Source organism: Cibotium barometz, chromosome 52 (assembly GCF_041138505.1).
Source record: "Cibotium barometz isolate CiBa-2024 chromosome 52, ASM4113850v1, whole genome shotgun sequence".
Taxonomy (NCBI): Eukaryota; Viridiplantae; Streptophyta; class Polypodiopsida; order Cyatheales; family Cibotiaceae; genus Cibotium; species Cibotium barometz.
In genome coordinates, this window is record NC_141097.1 from 17354920 (window position 1) to 17380121 (window position 25202).

The 25202-nt window shown below is 38.9% G+C and overlaps 1 protein-coding gene across 3 annotated transcripts; it reads right to left on the minus strand.

Moving 5' to 3' along the window:
* Positions 1-19654: 19654 nt before the first annotated feature.
* LOC147608881 (uncharacterized) lies at positions 19655-22693 on the minus strand. 3 transcript variants are annotated; one of them, XM_086788552.1, is made up of 7 exons: positions 22297-22693; positions 21934-21947; positions 21582-21720; positions 20890-21025; positions 20710-20743; positions 20358-20586; positions 19655-20260 (listed from the first exon to the last, which is right to left on the minus strand). In XM_086788552.1, the coding sequence occupies exons 1-7, from the start codon at positions 22577-22579 to the stop codon at positions 20133-20135; spliced, it is 963 nt and encodes a 320-aa protein (XP_086644678.1). In that variant the 5' UTR covers positions 22580-22693; the 3' UTR covers positions 19655-20132. The 3 variants fall into 3 exon arrangements, with proteins under 3 accessions (XP_086644678.1, XP_086644680.1, XP_086644679.1); XM_086788554.1 differs by having other exon boundaries at positions 21934-22017; positions 22297-22415; XM_086788553.1 differs by lacking the exon at positions 21934-21947 and having other exon boundaries at positions 22297-22648.
* Between the last annotated feature and the right edge of the window lie 2509 nt (positions 22694-25202).

Consider the following 25202-nt stretch of genomic DNA (forward strand, 5'->3'; position numbering starts at 1 on the left):
CTACATATGGTGATTTTGTTGAGGATCTATGTGGTTATCTTTATAGGGATGGTTCAGCATTGCTTGTATGGGATGATGTATGTGGGGACTTGATTGAGTACCCTATATTTATGAGCAGAGATGACTATATAGCTTAGGATTGGTATCATTATGACATGCATTCAGCGGATGATGATGTGGACAGTGATGAATGATGTTCATGCTATGACTACAGATGATTATATGGGTGATGATGATCGTAGTGATCATTCATGGGGGATCCTTGGAGGACATGGATCAAGCATGCTGCCACTTTCATTGCTATCAAACAGTGGTGTTTTCCTCCTCCATGTTGAGTGGCCCTTTGATAGGCACAACGTGCTTGCCAATGAGATCTTTCCATGCCTTGGGTAGACCAAATCCCAAGGCTTCCAAACTCTTCCGCAAAAAAGGTTCCATGTGCATGCAAAATGTGCTACAAATGCTCAACAACAACAAGACATTTAGTATCGTACAATATTTTTTGAACAACAAAAAATACTCAAAGCTGTAGGTTTTCAAGTAATAACCATGTATTGTGTCAAGTTTGTCGCACCCCATGCCTTTTCATAGCTAGTGTAGAACTCTGTCACAACTGCCTCAAATTTCTCAACATCCCCATCTTCAAACCTTGTTTTTTGCAACAAAGGTGCTAGGCGATCAAGTGCCAACCACGCTTTGGCCTTTGCCACCCTTGCTTGTCCTGAAGAGCCTCGGTCAGGTACAGCTGCATGAAGCTTCCTCCACACCTCAAAATCTGTACCCAGATGACCTCTCTGGGTATGATTAGATAAGAACTTTCTGGCTTTTGCACCTCCAAAACATGGTTTGCTAGGAACATTTTCGGTCTTCCCTGATCTTCTCAAGTCCTTCTCAATCTTCACTTGACCACAATGTAAACCTGCATCTGAAAGCACTTGCTCTATTTTTTTAATAGTTCTTTCACTCTCTACTGCTGGTTTCATATTCCATGAAAATTCGATGTACATGTAGACTAGTTTCTCAATTATTCTAACCAGCGCATGCAAAACACAAATATGAACTCTGATCAAAGGGATAGGAAGAATTGGATCCCAAGTAGGATCCACTCCTGGAGCATCACGATTTGGGGGTTCACGCCTATTACTGATTGCATTTAGGCATTTCCATTCTCTCTCTTTTCCTCCTTTGGAGACACCTCGTTCGGTCATACAATACAGGCAAGGATACTTGGCCATTGCTCCTTGGGAAATACCAAACATGCATTTCAAGGTTTTAAGATCTGCAGCCATGTGCCATTCAACCTCATATTCACCATATCCTTCTACATAAAGCTTTTCGCCATTCGACTGCTGCTGGATAGTGGAAGGAAGCTCAGTCTGGTTGAAGTACCACTTCAGAATTTCATGGGTCTCTGTTAGAACCTATTAACAACAACTGTTAGATTGTCTACAACATCATAACAAGAGGATAGCAACATAATATTCTTTATTTAAAAATGGATAGCACGTCACCTCAAATGCAGCCAGCCACCAAATCTCATTTTTGGATTGTACACTAAAGTGCTTCTCATCAGCATTACTGATACTTGCATCCAAAGCTCTATTCATTAAAGTAATGCTAACCCTTTCCAGCTTCTGTCCTTTGATCACCTCACTCTCATCAAGTTTCAAAACAAATTTCAGCCTTCCATTGCACTCATGTACACTGATGTCATAAAATTTCACCATAGCCATTTGTAATTTCCGAACATCCATGATGAAATTGTTGAACTCTATAAGCTCTATAATTTTCTGTTCCCCGCTCTTTTTAGTCACTGTCAATGTGCTAGACACGTGACAAGGCTCTCCAACAAGTTCGACCATTCCCAAGTTGAGAATATTTCGAGCTTTGTTTACGTGAAATGGTTTTGGAATGGGAATTACTGTTTTTTTTCCAAGCTTGCAATTGAAACCCTCTTTTACTTTATTAAACAACATCTTGTAAGACTTTGTGCTTATACCAGCCATGTCACATATACCTTGTGCATCTGCAGGCGTGAATGCTTCACTCACCTCCTGCAAGGATTGCTTTGCTATGTCTGATCGAAGTCTTGCAAACTTAGGATGCTGTATTGCTGACTCCACGATGTCTTTTGTCAGAACTTTGCCAAATATATCAGAACCTTGCTCTTTTGGACCCACAACATCTGTGACCATCCTGAAGCAACAACGATAGCTATTTCAGTCCACCATTCATCTAACTATACCACCCCCACACCCAATCCCCCATCTCCAAGAAAGGAACTAAAGATGAAAATGAAAGTGAGTGCTCAAAGAAATTTAAGCTCAAAGAAATTATAGATCCCAATACCTGCAAGCTTTTACACGACGCTTCCATTGGCCACCTCCAACATTGAGTTCTTCCAATGGTTTGATCTGTCTCTTGCGTAATCGAGCACCCAATGGCGTGTCTTTCAAATATTGCAATTTTCTGTTGAACTTTTCAAGTTGTTTTCGAAGGTGTGCATTCTCACTCTCCAATGTGAAATTGTTGATTTCTCGAACTGCCAAAATTTCATTCTTCTCCTTAATAGTGTCCTGCATCTTACAAATAGTCTGCTGCAAATGATCAAACTCTTTTTGTAACCCAGCACAAACTTTTGCCTTGTCCTCGTTTGAAGCTTGCAAAGCTGTTGTGATCGATGCCAAGTAAAAATTCGCACCTTCAAGCATTTTTATCCTGGCATCTCTATCACTCAAATGTCTTTCAAAGATACTTTGACATTGGCCAAACAGTCTTTTGCAATACCCAAGCAATCCATTTTCACCCTCACACACAAACTTGAAGAAACTTGTCAACCCAAAGAATGATGGAGATTGAGAGGAGGTTGGATCTGGTGGGTAAATACTACCATCCAACCAAAGGTCCATATTTTTCTTTCCTTCATTTCGAAGCTCAGTAATGCGGGCTTCGCATGCTGGCCTAGACCAATTTCTCTTACAGCAGGGAGCATAATCGGGTTCTACTTGGAAGTGGATGTCCACCTTTTTCCTCTTTTGCTGCACAGGTTCCATTGCATTGTTCTGTGCTTTAACAACACCAAAAAGCATAATGAACTCACACTTTAACAAAAAAAAACCAAAGATATTACACTTATCTCCCGTGAAGAAGATTGCTTCATTAAAACCAAAAGACAACATCACTAAATAATACCTCCTTGTCCATCAAACAAACTTGTTGGTATCCTGGATGAACCAAAATGTACAGAGTACTTGTAAGCACAACCCTCACTTGAAAAAGGTAAGAAATGGGATTGTTATTCATGCACAAGCAGGTATGGCGCATGAAGAACAAATACTTTTCCATCCTTTTTCAAAACTTGCCGCCTTGAGAAGAAGATAAAATCAAAAACCTCCCGCTCAAAAAAACTCAGATTTGGAGTGGTAGTGGTTGTGCAATCGGGAAGACAATGAGGGAGACAATGCAAGATGATGGGTTGCAGGGACGAAGTTCGGTTAGCAGAGTTGGCTTCGTTACATTAAAAAGTGTAATGAAGAAAGAGAGTGGTGTCTTTTTTCAATAAAATAAGGCACCATAGTGGGAATAAAAAACTATACTCAAGATGCATTGTTTTGAATTAAAAAACACCCTACATGTCAGTTAATGGAATAAAGAACTCAAAAACGACGCACGTGCCCTCCAATATTATATGTGGATTTATTGGCTTGCTTTGTCCACATCACCATCCCAAGGGATCTCTTACAAGGCCCCTTTTTGAGTCCAAATTTTCCCTAATGTATTGGAGATTTATCTATCATGGGATTTAGGTCATATAGGGACACCAATGATAGAGTTTGTCTATACCTTTGGGGATGACCTTAGTGGCCTTGGAGATTCCATTGATTGAGTTGACTGATAGTATTTATCTCTCTTGTGTAGACACTTCTTTATCAGTGCATATTGATGATGATCTTTATGATGATCCAACTTTTATTTTAGAGGGACACACACATATAGAGTGTCTTGCACATGGAGTTATTGTGCATGGGTCGGATCATTCTCATACATACATTGATATGGTGGATCATGCCTTCGACTTTTCGAGTGGTGCTACATGTGACGGTGATATGAGTTCACATTTGACTCTACATGAGACCAACCTTGAGCTATGTTCCTTTGACTCCTACGGATGTTGACATGATCCAATTTTCTTTGGAGTCAGGACATTTACTTTTGGATGCAGTATATGTCATTTGGGATGCATGGTATCTGACTATTTGGTGCATTATGTGGATTTACATGCATCACATCCAGATAACCGATGCTTCAAAAGCCTTCAACAAAAACATGACCTTTGCTTAGGTGTTCTCTGACATCCGCCAACCCTTAGGAAACACTTATCTAATCAAGATATCACCCTAGAGTCTCTCAACTGCCTTTGTTCTCACCCGAATTTGACTATACTTGATCAAGCTAACCCAATTGGGTAATATTTTCTTTCTTTTGTGTTCTCTAACACTCTAAATCCCTCAAAACACTCAAATCTGCCAAGGATCTAAGCATATAGCCACTCTACTCATAGCTGTTGTCACACATCTAACCCTAAACCATCATTCAGATCACTAACCTATTTGATTACTAAAACTATTGACAGCTCAGAGACAATCCCTAGACTCTTAGACTTGTGACACACAAACACTTCTCACTCACTTAGACAAGCCAGCCCAAGGTCCCTACACCATTACAGCTGATACAAATTTGACTTTGTATACTTTCTCTTCTGATTCTAACTTAGAAGTAACTACCCAATCATGAGATTGGCACACACATAAGCTTCATTTCCATGGACTCAAGGACAACAGCATGCCTTGGATTTTATATGCCTCGGATTTCCTTTTGATCCAGGCGGTTGCATAGATAGCCTCATCATCGATGGGAGCCCTCTATCCTTTCCATTTAACCCAGGGGGTCATATGATTCATGTATGGGTCTTCCGCTACATTCAGTCATCATGGATGTGATTTTTGGCTTTTATACATAGCCACTTGTATATGTCTTTTCTTTGGGCATGACCACTCTTCGATTTCGAGGACGAATTCATTGTAGGAGGGGATGGTTTGTAATGAAATAGATTTGGGTGCACATGCACATGGGGATTGGGGCCTAGGCACTTGGACTTAGGGACATTAACATGTATGCTTTTGGGGGCCTTAGGCTATATGAGGCATAGGGCTCATGGACATTGTACCCTTTTTGAACATATTCACTCTATAGATATTCATGTCTTCTTGGTGCTCTTGCCCAAGCTTTCATGGGTGAACTTCTCCCATATGAGATGTGAGGATGGTGACCACACCCATGTTATCACTCCATGCTTTGAGTGGCCAACCCTAGTCTCTTACATTTTCTTTCTCAGTGATCTTGGTATGTGCCAACTCTAGACAACTAGCACATGAAATAGAATCAGATGCAATACAACACGATAAGTTGGATAAACATAAGATGCATTAGCCATAATGCATTATAATGAAATAGCACATGGAAAAGAATCACATATAATACAACGTGATATGTTCGACAGATATGAGATGCATCAACCATATCACGTTTTGTGATGAACTCGCACATGGAAAAGAAGCACATGCAATACAATGCGATATGTTCAACATACATGAGATGCATTAACCATATCACGTTGTGATGTGAACAAAAATAAAATTTGATTTCAAATGGATGATATGAGCAACACACTGTGATATACAAACCAAACATAGCTTAAAATGGATGATATGACCAACACACTGCGATATAAAGACTAAACATAGATTAAATGAGCGATATCGGGTTGTATCGTGCCATGACACAAGCCCTCTCACACACCTATCTCGGGGCTAGCAAGCTAGCTAGAGGCTATAGGGACCACAAAGAGAGGAACCAGAGAGAGAGAGAGAGAGAGAGAGAGAGAGAGAGAGAGAGAGAGAGAGGAATGGTTGAAAGCAAGCTGACATAGGATAAGCTTTGGATGGTGGAAAACCAATGCTAGACGGTGGAAAACCTTGCCTGAGATCAGAAGATGATGCAAATGATTTTACTATCTTTTCATGCTTTTAGAGAAAGATTGTCTAGACCTTTAAGACCCTTGGAGAAGGAATTCTAATTTCTCAACACAAAAATTAGAGCATAATATATGTTTGCACAAATTAAAGCATAAAACTTAATAAACGAAATTAAATAAACAAAAAAATGATGGAGAATAAGATTGGGTTGAATCTCCCCTGGGATGAGTGTGGCCCTTGTACCACTCACCCATATTTATATGTATTAGAAAAAGCACTTGCTTTTCAAAAAGATGATTTCAAAAACAAAGCACAAGTGCTTTTGAGTTTATGCATGTGCAAGCTCTATAAAAATATAGCAAGCATTAATATAAAGTATAAAATACTATTTGGTATGTATAAAGGTATGAGGTCTTAGCCTTACAAACATATTGATGCCTAAATATGAAACCATAAAAGGTGTTCACATGTCTTCCAAAATATCCCATAGTGATCCAACACATATTCCACCCACGATTAACACATAATCTCTCAATCATTGCCTTCATCTAAAATAGTATTAGTCAGTGCACGAAGCTGATTAAACACATTAATCCTAACCATATCATACCAACACACACAATTGATTAAACACATTAATCATGGTAGACATCATACTAGTACACACAGCTTGATTAAATACATTAATCCTGGTAGATGATATAAATAAAAGGCGCATCCAAATACAATGTCCCAACATAAAATAATGGGCATCCCTATAGAGGTTACATTCCCTCTTGCTCGGATTGCAATCGACCTCAATTATATGGATGGTATGAGTGGATGAGATTTTGGTAACAACGGGAAAAAAATTTGGCATCCATTTGGCATCTTCAATAGGATGACTCAAAATAGTTGAAATAAGTATTGCCTATGTGTGTAGTGTTGGTCTCATGGTCAATGATAGACTCAAGCACAATATGTTGTTCTTGTTTGATGTTGAAATGTGTAAAAAAATATCTTCATGTGCAAAATTATAGTCATTGCAATCGTGCGTGTGTAAACAGTTGGGTCTTCATAAATGTTGCGTTCTATAACCTTCGACCTGTCAATGTTTAAAACTCTCCATCAAGCCGTGCTTTTATCCCTTCCAATCAGGTGGGATCTCAAGAAGGGTTTTCCACCACGGCTTTCTTATTAAGCAATACTTTACAATAAGGCTTGGTACAAAAGCACATCGAGAGAGAGAGAGAGAGAGAGAGAGAGAGAGAGAGAGAGAGAGGTATTAATGTCAGTAGAATGCAACACGATGGCATATACGACCAACGGGGGACTTGAACTCGGGTGGAGAGAGAAAAAAGAAGACACCACCTACCCTTTTTATTTTCCTCTCTGTGTTGTATCTAGCATTGGCATCAACTTGTCTTTCTATCTCTCACCTTGCTGGCGCGAATTCACTAAAAATAAAACGCAAGGGAAAACTAGTTTGATTCAGCGCACCAACGATTATAGTGTGTGTGTGTGTGTGTGTGTGTGTGTATACATATACATATACATATATATATGTATATATACACATATATATATGTATATGTATATATACATACATACATACATATATATATATATATATATAAGCTTTGATTAAAGCTTTATTAAGCTTGATAAAGTTTATGAAAAGAAAGTAATCATCAAACGAAGAGAAATAAACGAAAAAAAAGCGAAAAAGAAAAGGAAAATTGGTCGCCCTCTAGTAATTTAGCATGTAGAGGAAAAATCATTTATTTTTGAAAATAAAAAATCTCATGAATTGAGGAAGCCTCAACACCCTCCGTTATTGATTTTATGATTTGGGAAACTCCTGAAAATCTAAAATTAGGAGAATGATCTTCAAGCCATGCTCATTCCATCCATAAGGTTAGATTTTGAAGAGGATGGAAGAATCAAAAGGTGGTTTTGTTCCTGTAGGTGGTATTTGGAGTGGTTTTTGGGAGAAAGGTGACAAGGATTTGTAGCCCTTGATCTTATTCTTCATCCAATGGCCCATACAATCCCCATAAACCATCCAACCTTTGCCCCTTCTCTTTACCCTTTGGATTTTTTGGTGAGCTCTTCTCTTTGTCTAGGCACTTGTACCCTTGTTGCTCTCTGCAGGCTTTTGTAGATCTTTGTTTTTCCCGTGCTATTGTTGAAGCTTTAGTAATTCCCCAAAAAAACCTTTAGCCTTCTTTGCATGAAGTAAATTGTGTTAAACCTTGATTTTTGAAATCCTTCTCCTTGAGTGGTCCTCAAAGCTCTGATACCACTGTCAGGACCTTTAAGACCTTTGGAGAAGGAATTCTGATTTCTCAACTCAAAAATTAGAGCATAACATATATTTGCATAAATTAAGGCATAAACCTTAATAAAATAAATTAAAGAAAGATGGAGAATAGAGTAGAAGTCACCATTGACACAAGATTGGGTTGAATCTCCCCACTCACCCATATTTATATGTATTAGAAAAAGCACTTGCTTTTCAAAAAGATAATTCCAAAAATAAAGCACAAGTGCTTTTGAGTTTATGAGCATGCAAGCTCTATAAAAATATGCAAACAGCAATATAAAGTATTAGGCCTATCAAAAGTGTATTTGGTATATACAAACATATGAAGTCTTAGCCTTACAAAAATATTGATGCCTAAATATGAAACCATAAAAAGTGTTCACATGTCTTCCAAAATATCCCATAGTGGTCCAACACATGTTCCACCCACGACGATTAATACATAATCTACCACTCAATCATTGCCTTTATCCAAAATAATATTATTCAGTGTACACAGCTGATTAAACACATTAATCCTAGCCATATCATACCAGTGCACACAGTTGATTAAACACATTAATAGTGGGTAGACATCATACCAACATGCATAGCTTGATTAAACACATTAATCCTAGTAGATGATATAAATAAAAGGTGCATCCAAATAAAATATCCTAAAATAAAATAATGGGCGTTCCCCACCATAGAGGTTACAACAAAGACAAAAAGAAAGAAGATAAAAGCCCAAAGAAAGAAACCAGTGCTTTTAGAGGAAGATGAAAAGGAGGAAGAAACCAGTGCACAGTGGAAAAAGGCCTGAGGAGGAGCTCGTACATTCCGATGACAAACAAGAAGAGCCATTAAACCCAGAGGAAGAGAGAGAGAGAGAGAGAGAGAGAGAGAGAGAGAGAGAGAGAGAGAGAGAGAGAGAGAGAGAGAGAGAGAGAGAGAGAGATGAGCTATGAGTTGAATGTGAGGAGGCTTCAAAAGGGGACAATTATTAGACTAGAATCGAATAGTGGTGAAAGGGTGGATACCAGCATCGTCCCCTACTCCTATATTCCCTTCATTTAGATTTGGAGACTATGAATATGCGTTTACAACAGATATTCAAAATATGCGTTTACAGAGCAGATATTCAAAATATCTTCAGAAGGAAGGATTACTACCTTACAATAATTTCTCAACATTTGGAACAAGAGCAAGGTTTTGTTAATCCAAAGCCCAACAAATATTTGAATTTGGATTTAAAGATAAAATTCAATGAAAATATGGCTGTTATAAGTACATTAGCTCTTTTGTATAATGATGCTCATTAGTACAAGGTAGAAGGTCTTTTGAGTGAAGATGAATTTCAGCAAATCAAGAAAGGGCTTAATGTTGAGCACATGGGGAAGATTCAAGAGAGAGGAGAATCCTCTTCATTTGCTTCACGTTCAAGAATCAACCTTTGGATCGATACAGTGCTTATCAATGCCAAAAATCAAACTTGGCATCTACTTTTCCCTTGCATTCAAGTACTCTCTTAAATTAGAGGTCTATAGTTATGCTAATCTTTTTTAGGTGTGGTGTAGCTTTTGGTCTATGAAGACAAGTTCTTGAGTCGAGCAAAAGGCAAAAGAGTTGGTGGACTTGGAAAGGTGCAGCATTGGCAGAATATCTAACGTGATTAAAGAAACCACAATTCTTGGTATTTCACAAAAAATTCTCCAATGATCAACTTATCATAAATTAAAACTTTCGTAGTACAAGGATGATAGAGGTTATCATACATAAATCAATTCCCAGTAGCACATAAGTCAAAGAAGAAATCAAACAACGAAGAGGAAAGGTGAAGATCTCTGCGATGATAACATCATCGTCTAAGCAGACACAACCACAAGAGCCAATCAACTTGAATATATTGGAGATTCATTTGATCTGCTACCATATCAAGCAGAGAAATCCAATCCTACAGAAAACATGATGGATGCGCATCCTGATGAAGCAACAAGTATAGCAAAAGAGCTAAAGGATGCCTGCTGAGTCGAGAATGACAACAAAACCAACTATGAAACAAAAGAGCTAGAGGATGCAAATGCTGAGGTGAAAGTGCCAACACAAGAAAACTCTTCTACTCCTCCACCTACTTAAACATGGGGTGTAAAAAAAAAAAGTTTAGCCTATCCCATAACTATATATACAATGTGTACTACTACATTCTTCTCCACTCTTAAACAAGAGAATTACTTTTTACTTACATGTCTAGCTTTCTTTTATGCTCAAGAGTGTGCAACTAGAATAATGTGTATGATAGAGGAGTTGATGTCTTGGCATTTAAAGCATCCTTCTTGCCTATTAGGTATTATTATATTGAAAAAGTCCTAAAAGTGAGTCAAATGCATATAAAATCTTGTTTTGTTTATGTAATGTATTATAATGTGTTGAGTCAAATTATACCTTTCGATTATTTACTTGAAAGAAGAAGTTGTGAGGAAGGTCTATGTCTTCTTCATTCTGCAAGTCAGTTCTAAGTTGTGCCAAAGAACAATTTTACCTAATGGATATTACATTAATACTTTTTTCATTAATATAAATGTCAATATCCATGAGTGGATTATCATAGAAGTCATTCAATTTCTGATCCAAAGGAACAAGTTGTCCAACCACAATGTGGCAATGACTATAGTATAAAGGTAGGAAAACAATTTAACTCCCTATTATGTCTTTACAATGAATATGATAGCAAAAACATTTTGACTCCCTATTTACAACGAATATGATAGCAAAAACATTTAACTCCCTATTATGTATTTACACATGACAATGAATATGACAACAAAAACATTTTGACTGCTTATCATGTATTTGTGTGACAATGAATCTGATAGAACTTGACATTCCACACCATTTTCTATTCTCTTATTCCATCCTTGATCTAAGAATTCTAAATCTAGAGAATTACATATAAACATTGTCTTTGTCATTCGAATACCTGAATCTGAAAAACACTCACAAGCACGTTTATCTTTATTTTTATTTGCCTGGTAGTTATATGTGGTTTCATTGACTTTTGTAATTCTTGGAAAAGCTTGCATCTAAAGCTCTCACTAGTGCAAGGGCTTGGAAGTAACCACTCCTTACTTCTAAATTCAAGCAAACGCAAAGTCAAGCTTTATAGTGACCCAAATCAGTCATTACTTAGTGGTGCATTATAAAAAGAGTTATAGAAGAATATACCACTTTATGCAAGTGATCTTAGACTTCTTTCTCTGTATTGTTGCTCTCCCATAAATGCATGAATAACATTAAAGATTCCTATCCACATGTTGGCCAATCCATAAGATTTGGTACAGCAGCATGAGAAGAGAAGCACAGCAGAAGCCCATGGCCATCAGCCCAACGGCAGCGTCGTCAAGCATAGCAAAGGGTAGAGCTTGATGTCTGTCCTCGAGCACCACAAAGGAGAAGCTCTGTGGGCCTGTGGCTATGTCGAGAGCATCGAGCGCAGAGAGAAGAAGAAGATAAATAAATAAATAATCATAACCCTAAAACCTCCCCTCCCCTCTAAAAATTCAAACTCCCCCCTCTTTTTTTCCTCCTCTTTGTTGTGTGTCGTAACATTATTTGCTCTTTCCTCCCTTTTTTTTGCAATAACTAAATATCCCTACTTTTTTCATTTTTAAAAAGTATCTTTTTGGCTTGCCTATGGCAAGGGCCTTAGCGTTGTGTATGAGGGGTTGCCTTGCTCTACCCATCAAATTTTGCTTTCTATGAGTTAATGCACCTTTGCTTTCACGAGTTATGGCTCTAAATAGTTAAATTTTAAAAACTCTCTCTAGTCCTCTCGTTCATTGAACATTCCCTTTTCATTAGCTTTTATTTGCCATGAAATTCTCTCTCTAAAGCCCATGCCACTAGGCCCTCGGGCTCTCTCTCTCTCTCTCTCCACAATAACTATGGCATGCCTCTTGGAAATTTTTTCCAATTTCTTGAGCTTTTTTATTTAAAAAATCTCTCCCTAAACCTTGCCATGAGCTTGGAATTTCTCTTTGGTGGAGAATTATCCTCTACATCACACAATTGAATAATACTTCTAATCGAGGTTTATAGGAGAGCTCTGTCAACTATATGTGTACAGACGACCTCACTTACAATTTTGCTTTCCTTTTCCTCCTGACCAGTCCCACCAATTGACCACAGGGCTACGAAGTAGGAGTTTCAGTCCGTCCCGATGGTCGCCAGGCCAGGGGGACACCCAACTGGGTTTGCTGAACCAAACTAGGCGCGTCCCCTTCGACCTCGAGAACCGCACAGGTTCCATTTCCCAAGCTCCCCCAACACGGGCAACGAACCTCGAACTCTTCATCCCTGTTCTCCCTCATCATGAAGAAGATAGAAGACATGGTTCATATTATGGACCTCATATGTTTTAGTAGTACAGTACTTTCTCTTATAGTATGTACTCTTATCCTTATGTTATGGTTAAGGAAGAAGATCAATTGGAGGTTGGAAGGAAAGTTGTTTTGCATGACGAGTTTTTATATGGCTATACCAACAAGAACCATGGAGAACAAATGCACGTGAGTATATTTGTAATAATTTAACTTATGTATTATTCAAGGTCAACAACCTTCTCATTTGCTTTATTATGTTGTTGTAATGTTGTTATAGTAATTGCTTTTCTCTATGTTTATATTTGTACATCGGGGATAGGCAAAAGAAACCAACAATATTCTTTTATGAGATTGCTTTATTGTTTTGTTGTAATCTTGTTATAGTAATTGCATTCCTTTATGTTTATATTTGTACATCAGACGGACAAAAGGAACCAATAATATTCTTTCATAAGATTGCACTTTCAAAAGGCTACATTAAATAGCCAATGGAGGGAGGGTCATCTAGTATAGCCTATACAAAGAATGACTCGGCGTTGAAAAGTTTCTATGCGACATAGGATGCTTGGAACCGATTGTGCTAGCGGTACAAAAAGCAGAGAATGCCTGTGTAGCTCTAGTTTATCCCTGTCTTTTATGCTGGCCAAAAAGGTATTTTTTAATACCCTTTGAACACACATTGTATGTAGGTCTTCCTTTGAACACACGTTGTATGTACCCTTTGAACACATTGTATGTATGTCTTCCTAAAAGTATACCCTCACTGAAGTGAGGATTAGACATGTTTTTGTATATGCCATATGCATTAGTTGTATCTAACATTATGTTTTATATTTGACTGTGACGTATTGGCAGTTTGTCTTTTTACAAGTTTGTATGAAAGAGAGAAGACTCGTTAACGTGGAGTTGGTATCACGAGACATCATTTACATGGATTCTAGACATGGGTGAAGGTCACCATGGAAGCTTGGGCATGAGCTCCAAGAAGACATAGATGTCTATATCATAAAAGGCTAAAAAGGGGGTCGTATCAATGATATCTCCACAAATATAAATCCTAGAAGAATAGCCTGATGCATCTAACACTAGGAACTCAGGTATATGCTCATAGATTTCTCTATCACTTGTATACATAGTATTACTAACCTCAAGTGTGCTGATGGATACACTAATCCCAAGTGTGCTAATGAATGCGTCACAAATCAAATTCACACTATTATCTAAAATTTCACCACGATTAACTAGAGTGTCCACATGATCTGTAGGAAAGATGATAGGCATAAAGTGTCGATGCTCGGTATGCTCACTACCATCTCCACCCTTGAGATCATGCCTACATGATCGAACTCACTCACATCACTATCACATCATCGTGTGCATATGTGTCAATGGCATCATGTGCACTTATATCACTATAATCATGGGCATGTGTATGTGATACATTAATATCATCATGTGTGTGTGTGTGTGTGTGTGTGTGTAATACAAAATCATCATCCCCATCATAATACAATGAATGAATCATTTTAGGTAAATGAGAACCAATGAGACGATGGCTAGTCGATGTCATTGGTGTGGTGGGTGAGTCATAGAAGCTATCAAGGCCCATGTGAACACAATTATGGATAATGGTGAAAGTGTAAGAAAAATAGAAACATGGTATGATAAGGCTCTATGAATGATCATCATGATTATCATCACATATAATCATCCATAGTTACATCACAAACATCATCATCATCCTTGGCGGAATGATATGGATCAAACCCATACTTGCACGAGCACCACTCTTCCCATAAGTGCTGGTATGTGCAAAGGGTCCCAAATCGGCCCCAATGAAATTCACGTAGACACCATAGCCGCCTCGTCTGATCCCACACAAAGGGATGTAAGGATGTATACATGTATATAGCCCTGTGCAGATACCTCACATGCATGGCATACATAAACAATGTTGCACCTCGGCGCCATACGAACATCCAAATGCCCAAAGTACGTTTAAACAAACTCACAAATACCCCAAATGTGTGACACAAGCCTACAATGTGCTAACACACGTGATCAAGGCTATAAAAGCACAAATAGTGTGAGCAAATGCTAGCAATGCCAAAGTGTGCATGAATCAGCGCTAATCAATGCATGAATCAACGCTAATCAATGCACAAAAATGCACATCGCGTGTGAATATCCCAAAAGAAACATAGGCGCATGAACACCAACTAAGACACTCAAGGCATGTGAACAAGCCCAAGGCATGCATGTCATATGTGAACAAGCCCAAAAGAACCAACAATCACCAAGCACGTGATCACCCTGAAAAAAATGCAATTGTGTGACCCCTAATAATGCACCAAATCTTCCCTAAGTATACACAATGCCCCCCATGAAATGGATAAGTTAAAGTAAATGTAAATGGGCTAAAAAATGTGGTAAAGCTAAGGTAGGTGGGAGGGTTAAAACTTGAGGATATAAAAGGGTAGAGAAATAGGTATGTGGACCAAGGTGGGTAATGTGAATGGGCAAACCCTAGGTTTAATAAAACAACTTTTTCTTTTTTCATTTCTCCTCCTTCACGCAGGTGGCAGCCAATTCCTCCTCCCTTTTTGTCAAATGTTGGCCTTCTCTTCAATGGGTATAATGAAGTTGCGATGGGCGTGATATCCTACCCAAATCTGCTCTTTTTTACATACGAGACCCTCTTGGGTTGTATGCAAAAAAGAGCAGGTTGCACCACACCCATCTGACATCTAATAGTAGTGAAACTTGGCAAGTTGGGGGATAGCAACCCCATGGACCCACTTGCCAAGTTTCACCCCCATCGAACATCGGATGGATATGATGTCATCCAAGCCCGCTCTTTTTTGCATACAGGAGCCCTTTGGCTGTATGCGAAAAAGAACGAGGTAGACAACACCGCCACACCTATCCGATGCCCAATGGGGGTGAAACTTGGGAAAGTAACCCCATGGACCCACTTGCCAAGTTTTACTCCCATCAAATGCCAGCAGATGGGTGTGATATCCTACTACCTAAACCCGCTCTTTGGCCATATGCAAAAAAGAACGGGTTGGACCACATCGCCAAAACCACACCCATGTGGATGCACTATCTTCCAAAAGCCCAGAAGACCATGGCACCATTTTCTACTCATGCAGTGCACGGGGAGGAGTTAAGAGATGTACTAGTTTTGTTGCATAACTTTTGATTTTGCTGTGTTCCAAGTGCCTTGGCATTGGACATGGGATGAGGTGTTATACCTCTTATTACGAGGGCTTGTCAGACTCTAAGCATCCATGTTTTTCATATGACACAGATGTTACTTTTGCACCTCTTATGAGGGCTTTGCCAGGCTTCTGGACATTCATGTTTTTCATTTGACAATGATTTGTGTGAGTGATATAATGGAGCTAGTGGTGCATGCAATATATCATTTAGGAAGGATGTGGAGAATGCAGGTGATGACGATGATGCAATCAAGCCCACCAATAATCCTTTTGATGACTTGTACTTAACACTAACATCATGACATTGAACTATATTTCACATTTGATTGTCTACTATTATGTGCATACTATTAGGCATGTTGGATTTATTTGGTCTTTGTGACTTCAATTTTGTTTTTGAAGTAAGATTGGTTTCCAAAATTATTTCTTTTTATTATTTAGTGTACTACCAGCTATGTGGAGTCAATGGCAAGGGCAATGCCATCCCCGACAACAAATATGGTGCAAAGTTGAACAAGGCACTTAAAAGCATTTTCTTTGATGATGATCAGTGCGATGGTGCAAAGTTGTGCGCACTTAAAAGCAATCTCTTTGTTGATGACGAGTGTTATAAGAACTACAAAGTGATAGTGAATGTGTTTGTATTTTAGTAGACAGGTAGCCCGCGAGGGTTTATGGTTATGGATTTTTGGTTGCATACATTGCTCTTCTCCATGGGTGGTCTCAAAGTCTTTACAATTTATTGCTTTGGATTTGAAAATTATGATGAATTTACATTATTCTTCTCTATTGTCTTAGAGATTAATGGTATGACTTGTAGAATATAACTACAAATGATATGGCTTGTAGAATACTTAAGATCGCTTGGTTTTTCCACTCACTTGCCTCCCTCTTCCTTGGCTTGTCATTGTGCCTTGTCTTCATCATAAAGTTCTTTGAATGAATTGAGCATGGGTATGGCCACTTCCTTTGAATGAATTGAGCATGGCCATGGCTTCCTTTGTCATCATTGGTCAAGACTTATAAAGGGTTATGGGAATCGCAGGTTGCTATTACTGCTATAGTACAAGCTCACGTTCTTTAAATATGTCATTCCCCATGCCAAGAGATTATAATTGCTCTTGTGTTGGTTACAATGGTGAAACTTGTTGATCTTCATTGCTATGGTTGTGGCTGTTAGCTAAGCAATGGTCTTTACATATAGCTAATATGAGATTATTCACACCCAATTTTTGTTTGCAAAAGTTTCACAAAACCTTGTATAGCTTGAAGCAAGCACCTAGAGCATGACCAAATAAGATAGTGGAGTATCTTGTCACTATTGGATTTCAATTATTCAATGCTGATTTCTCACTTTGTGAGAAAGATTGACAAGGGGATTGTGCTGGTGGTCATCTATGTTGATAACTTGCTTGTCTCACAAATGACAGTGATGATGACATTCATGAAATGAAGATACTTCTTAAGAAGAAGTTTGAAAGATTTGGGTGAGCTACAATACTTCTTGGATATATAGGTGATTAGATCACGTTATGAGATTTGGCTTTTTTGTAGAGGCAATATGCTTTGAACATGTTCACCAAGTATGAGATGACATGGTGCAAGCTAATCTTGCCTATGGATACATGTGATCTCTTAGAGGACCCTACTATGTATATAAGTACATAGAACGTAGTTTGATTTACATGACTATCACTTAAGCTAGATTTGATCGATTCGATCAAATTGGTGAGGAAGCCACATTAAGTAGGATACTCAAGTACATAAAGTCCATAGTATATTTTTATGGACTTCTCTATTAGGTTGGGATACAAGTTCAAGTACATGGGTATATCGGTGCAGTTTGGTTTAGTCATGTCTCAATAGATAGGAGATCTACTAGAGGCTTTATGTTATCTTTTGGGAGTGATGTTGTTAGCTAGAGGAGCAACAAGAAGCAATCAACAATTTCTTTGTCGAGTATAGAGGCTGATGAGTACAAGGGCACGTTACTATGGCGACATGTAAGGTAGCGTGGTTACAAAAGCTAATTGCAAATATGGGTGAGCCCATGGTTAGAGAAGTTGTCATTTACATTATGAGAGGATACAAGTAAAGCTCATGAACACTACAAAATGATGCTACCCCATATGCCATACATGTGGACCAAATATCTTCACAACTAGACACAATAATTGCAATCTCTATTCATCTAACTCTTCATCTTTTGACCACTCTTCTTTTACCCTTTTTGCCTACTTATAAACAACCTTTACACATAAACCATATCAAATAATGTGGGAGGATCCTTACCTCCCCTTGTAATAAACTACAAGAACACACATCTCCACTCAAATAACCTTTGCACACATAAACCATATCAAATAATGTGGGAGAATCCTTACCTCCCCTTATAATAAACTACAAGAACACACATCTCCACTCAAATTACAAATACCAAAATACACAACATGAGTATCTCCTTTGGGGGTGCATTATCCGAGCCACATGTTGCCTCCTAGCTCCGAAATCTCGACCACCCCTGGATAAGACTAGGGATTGAAACTCCTGCTCGATCACATGAAATAACATAAAGCCATGATGCTTCAAGGTACATTATGCGAAGGTTAGATATTAATGTCTCCCGTCTCAAGCAAACCCGTGAACATCAATGTATACTTGCAATTCACATTGAGGAACCTACATTGAGAAACAAACACAGTCCTAATCTTTATACTTGCACACAAATTGTGGTTCTAAATTTTAGGCTGACCTTGGCCACTTCCAACGTTTACACATTTTTTAAGAAAAAATGAGCAAAAACATCTCGTTAATGAATTAAATGCATAGGCCTCCTTCTACCAATGCTAGACAACACACTCATATATAGATTAGATCCTTCACTACTAGTGCTAAGAAGACCACACACAAAAGGGGAGCTAAAAACTCTTGCAAAATCATAAACTCTAACCTCACAATTAACTCGTAATCACTCTTTCATTCACTCGTTAATTTTAATTCTTTGCTCTAAACCAACCTTAGAGATTCACACCTTGTAAAAATTTCACTTGGTTAGGAGGTTTCATAGCAAGTAACTCTAAAGATCTTTAGGACTACTACTCTAGAGATCTACTACTAAATATTAGGAGGGAAGAGACAAATAATTAATATAATAAAGCCTCAAATTTGACTTGGTTAGGAGGGTTCATAGCAAGTAACTCTAAAGATCTTTAGGACTACTACTCTAAAGATCAACTACTGAAGATTAGGAGGGAAGAGACAAATAATTAATATAATAAAGCCTCAAGTGACTACAAACACCACAATGATGCCGCCTTATTTTATAGACATGAACACATATCACACCGCACACATACACTGACACACAAGCAAACTCAATGTTTCACCATTTATAAGGCACCTCTTTTTTGTGTTTCCATCGGCTTTAAGCATTGATTACCATGTGCTTGTACTTGTTTCTAGAGAGAGAGAGAAGGAGAGGGGAAGGGGGGGGGGGGGGGGGGGAGGACAACTATCACCCATGGGGGCTAATACAACACAAAGCCTATAAAAGTCCTCACATAACATGAAATTGAAACAAAGAAACAAACCTTGAAAACTTTCTACACATTCTTCAGCTTGTATGGTAGATTCATTAGTGTGGAATGCCAACACTTTTGGGTTTTTGAACTCACGGATGAGGGCTCACCCCTAACAAAGCACTTAACATGGGGGAGAGAGAGAGAGAGAGAGTTTTAACCTACAATTCTAGCTTTTCATTTTTCTTTTTCATGAAAACAAAAAACAATGATTCAAGTCATGGGTGACTTGGATCAATGTGCAATGAATGTGAGCATGGAGCTGCCCAGCTCCATGTTCGGTCAAGTGTACATGTGCCTGATAATAAATTCTATGAGTGAAGCTCAAAAACCACTTTTGAGCTGCTTGGTTGATTGGGTGGTAAAGTAAAAGAATCCTAAGTGTGGTCAAGACCCACAACTAAGGGGGGCTTACATCTAAGGTGATCCTGGCCTCTTGACCGAACAAGATGAGCAAGGTTCAAGAATTAATGTAATATGTGCATGTGGGATGTGGTGGGCTGACTAGTCACCCTGTGTGCTGTTTACATTGACTCTATTTGTATGCGGGATTGTATATTAAACTTCTTGTAGTTAGTGGTGTCATATGAATGCATGATAGGGTAGTCTTTCTGTGAAAAATCTAGCAAAACTCAACCAGACAGCTGCTCCGATCGAGGTACTTGAGAAAACTGTTGCTGCTGAACTGCAAAGAGCTGCGGAGGAGAGCTCAGTCTGGGACTTCCCACAGTACTAGCTGAGGAGTATCCCAGAGGGGTTCCTGTTTATCCCAGAAACAGCACTTAACATTGTGTACAACCCAGTGCAATTTGAACCAAATATTCTTTAATAGAAGGGCATGCCGAAAGGAAAATTACCAGCAGATGTGACAGAAGCCGGGAGGGGTAAGAATCCATATGATTGTTGAGGAAGACTTGTCACTGTTGCTGCAGTACCATATTGCATTACTTGGGGCAGCTGCATGGAGAAGCTTTGTGAAGACGGTTGTGAGAATTGCACGTAGGGATACATAGCCGAACTCGCAATGCCTGCAGGCCCTGAGTAAATTTGTGGATACTGCGTGCTACCATATGGGTTGTACATACCCTACACAGCAAGCCCATTTCAATAAACATGATCTTGCCCATTTCATGTTTTATGCTACATAGCATCCTACACAATCTCAGGCAGCCATGTAAAAGATTAGTAGGCAACCGTTGCTATACGCACCGGCTGATATACTAGTTCCGGAGAATACGGGTATCTGCAAAGAAGCAAAGCATACAAGAACCAGAAGAGCACTTTAGTAATGCCCAACAATGTAAGTAACGGAGCCAACACATGATATTATTTATGGGTTTCATCCAACCTCGCTTTTCTATGTCACAAAGGCTGAAGTCTTGAACTCACCCATAGCTTTGATATGGGAAGCCATATTGTAAAGCATAGTTTCCTTGTTGAAAATAGGCGGGAGCGCCCATGTACACGGCCCCTCCAGGATGTGGGCTTGTTGCTGGGATGGGAGCCATGGCTCGAAAGCGGTTGCCTGAGCCAGATAATTAGAAGGGGGTATCTCAATCAGTAGTAGTAGATCACAAAAATATCTTCACGCACAAGACAACCAGCCGTGCATTTCTGCAGGATGAAGCACAATCAGCACTAAGGCAGCATACAAAACATGTAGTTCAATTCCAAGACTGTTCTCTGGAAAGAGCTGATATATTATGAGTTCAAGTATAAGAGATCAGGGTGCTCTGCAAGGCGCCATATGACTCGTAAGGAAAGAGGGAGAAGTCTATGAGTGGAACTATTGGTGTGGTTTTCTTCAAGTGTGCATGACCACAGCTGCCAAGCGCTGCTACTACTACAGGTAGTACTATTCAATCAACCTCCTCAAGGCATGCCATGGATAACATCTAATCATATCATCAATGCCCTCACACAAACGTTAAACATGCATAATCACATCATAAAAAGTTTACGTCCACATACTTTGCGCTAACTATGGTTATCTCAAGTTTAGTCATTATCAAAGAACAAATGACCCCTTGAGCAGCCAAGCTATGCAGACATCACAATGAACTTTTCCTTTTTTCCCTCACCGTGCATGAAAGAGAACGAAGGGCGAGTTCGGTGATGGGCACCCAACGAAGCCAGGTTGCAATTCGCGCGCCGTCCGTCAATGATGGGTGTTGCATCTGCACAGGCTCTTCTTGCAGCTTCAGGCTCTCGGAAGGTGACCTGTTAGCACACATTTTCAAAGAGTTTTAACACACTCTCTCTGGAGGAAGATGGCTATAAGCTGTGACATACTTTTGTACACACACACACCCTCATACATGCTTAAGATGGCTAAATAATACTAACCACACAGACACACTCACGCACACACACACTCACACTCTCATACATGCTCAAGATGGAGGATTAGGCCTAAGAGAATATGTATGCTACCTTAGTAAGCTGAGCTGTATTCTCAGTCATCCGCCGTGGATGGATGATTAGGCCCGAACACAAGTGATTAGCTTAATGTGCTTACTTATCCCCAGAAGAGCATAGCAAAGATGGATGATGACCCAAAAAATAAGGCAAATAATTAAAAGTGCCAGATGATTATGCCATGATCTAAGTGATTAGCTCATGCATAACCTCAGGTGTGGGGGGAGATGCATGCAGTACAATCAAGGGATGATACATGTGATGGATAAGATAGATCAAATTGAAGAAGACCCACAAATCCGAAAGGGAAGGTAGGGGGAGGGGGGCGGGGGGGGAGAGGGGGGTGTGTTAAATTTAATCAGATTGAAGAGAACTTACGAATCCGTAGCCTTTGGAGCGCCCAGTTGTCTTGTCTGTGATGACCACCGCCTCGACGATCTCGCCATACTGCTCGAAGTGGCGGCGCATGGCGTCGTGCTGCGTCTCCCAAGCCAGCCCGCCCACAAACACCTTCGTGTACGTTGTGTCCTGCTGATGTTGATCTTGGCGACGATCCGAGCTTTGATGCTGGTGTTGTGCTGCCATTTTCATTCACACAGCAGCAACCCACAAGATGGAAAAGAATACCTGAGACGCTTGCAGACGACAGATGACCCCGCATCTACCACCACACCACCTCCACCATGTCCTTCCTCTGCATCTCATCACAGTCAAGATGGAAAAGAAGGAGAAAGTGGGCTTGCCATGGAGTTAAAAAGAGTGTAGGCCTAGCTTCACTCAGCACACGTTCCTATGCATCACCATTCCGTCCATTTGGCAACTCTCACACATTCATGCCACCTCATACCCTTGTCAAAACACACTCCTAAGGGCAAGGTCACATGCCTCCCTCATCCACCTCAAACAATGCCCTCTTACACTTACATATAGTGGTGTCCACACCAACAATGCCCCTTGGATCTGTCGTCCTTATGAGCGTATATGTTTGAAACCCCAAAAAAAAAGGTTCCAGAGCCTCAGACAATGCCCCTCGGATATGTCATCCTTACGAGCGTATATGTCTGAAACCCAGAAAAGGTTTCAGAGCCCGAGCCTTGTCCACTCTTCATGGATTCCTCCTCCATCCATGGCTAGCCTCGTTTTGTGTAACGGGCTTAAGCATGTTTGCACGAGCTTGCTAAAGTTTTCCATCTTTCTTTTTCGGTGCATGGATGGTGAAGTTTCCTCCTTTCTTTTCCAATGCTAGTTGCATATACCCCTTGACTTTCTTCCATCTCTACCAACTTTGATGTTGTGCAATTCGTTGCCGCTAATTTCATGGAAAAACCTTTTATATTGCAAAGTCTTAGAAAGAAAAACCATACATCTTCTTGTGTTCATGGGTTGCAGGTCTATCGATTTCCGTTTTAATAAATTTTGCCATTAAATAAGGATCACAAAAACCAAAAGATTGCAAGCATAAATCAGTTGTGTTGACACTATCATTTTGTGAGTAGCTTTCAAAGATCTCTGCTCCATGAGGTTTGACTGCCATTGGAAATGCCACCAATGTTTAAGGAAAAAGGGTTGGGTCCAATACTTGTAAATAAATCTTTGTAGGCACATAATATCCTATTTATTGAGACTCAACTATAGTGCTTCCAATTGTTGACATGCAAAATCATGGGGTAACCACACACAACAAACAAAAAACATGGCTTTAGGTGTAAAGACAACTTGGTGCTCATTGACAAGATTAGCAACCTCGAGAAGGCATTACACAAAGATTACATGAGATAAAACAAGAGAATGTGCACTTTTCATGCTTGGAACACTCTGGCAAACATCCCAAGTATGGGCATATGGAAAAGCTTTTGAAAGAAAATGCATTTTTAGAGAAAAGAAGGAAAGTTAAAGTGGATCCCCACTTGAGTAAGAGGGAGATGCATGGCATGGAAACTATAATAGTATAATAATATTTTGGTGTTGTAAAATATTCTCTTTGATTGATTTTTTTGGCACCATCATGTGAAAAATAGAAAAAATGGTTGAATGTGTTGCTTAAAGTTTGTCAGGGTGTGCTATTGCATGCCACCTCAAAAATTGGCTTTGTTAAGCATGTTGAGGATTTCAAATTAAAATTCTATTTTTTGTGTTGATGAAAAATTCCAATTGGAAAAGACAAAATGTCATTTTGATTCCAAATATATGGAAAAAAATTTAAGAAAAACATTTCAAATCCTTAAAATTTAGGATTTGCCAAAATATCGTTTTTCCCTAACAACTACACATGGTCTTAGGCTCTTGGATTTTGAACATTCTTACTGTTTTTTAATGATTGGTGCACATAACAAAAATTAAAAGCAAATAGCTCAATTGTAAAAAATGTTAGTTGACCACATAGTGAGGTGATAGGATGTTCTAATGGATTACCCTATATGAATACCCCATCTTGAACAAGATTGCCAAAGGAATTATGTTACAATGGGGTTAAAACTTCAAATGTCATGTCCTAAATAAAAGAACACACTGACGTGGAAAATGATGTTAACTTTTGAAGAGAACACGTTTTTATTCAAGTTTTGAATAGAAAAATGTAGCTCAAAATTTTTGGGAGATTTGAACCACACACTAACTCCCTCACTTACTCAAAAATGTTTGGAAAAAATAGTCCTAAGTATATCTCTTGTTAAGTTGGTGTAGTCATATAAATCTAAGAGACCTACACTTAACAATTCAAATAAGAACATACAATATGAGTAAGTGTGCATACAAGAGTAATGGGATGCTCCATAGTGAGAAGATACTTAAATTGTTGCAATTTTAAGATGAGACATGATAACACACATGATGGCCTTAAAATTATAGCTCTATCTTTGGATTAGTTCTTCTTATTTGCTACTCTTTGGTTTGTATTTCTAAGAAAGGACTCAAAAGACACACTTTGCGTGTGCAATTGTTGTAAAAGGATTTTAGCACTTTCTAAACAAGTAGTTAGAATTTCTCATCTTGTATTCTTCAAATCTACTAGCCATGATATTGATGGTAATTTTTTAAAAAAAACATAAGAAAATAAAAATAAACATGACTTTTATGGCTTTACTGGATTATTGCAATTGCATGTGTCAAGGAGTCAACTTAAAGAGGTTATGTGGAAATCAAGAACTTGTGGAAAGAAACAAACTTAAGGACTCAAACGACACACTTTGCGTGTACAATTGTTGCGAGAGCATTTTAGCACCTTCTGAACAAGTAGTTAGAACTTTCATCTTGTATCCTTCAAATCTAGTATCCATAATATTGAT

Coding starts and splice junctions, on each gene's coding strand:
- LOC147608881 (XM_086788552.1), bottom strand. CDS start 22,579: ATGCGGGGTCATCTGTCGTCTGCAAGCGTCTCAGGTATTCTTTTCCAT. Junction 20,744..20,889: donor TTCCCATATCAAAGCTATGG/GTGAGTTCAAGA, acceptor GCTTCTTTGCAG/ATACCCGTATTCTCCGGAAC. Junction 20,587..20,709: donor CGGAACTAGTATATCAGCCG/GTGCGTATAGCA, acceptor CTTGCTGTGTAG/GGTATGTACAACCCATATGG.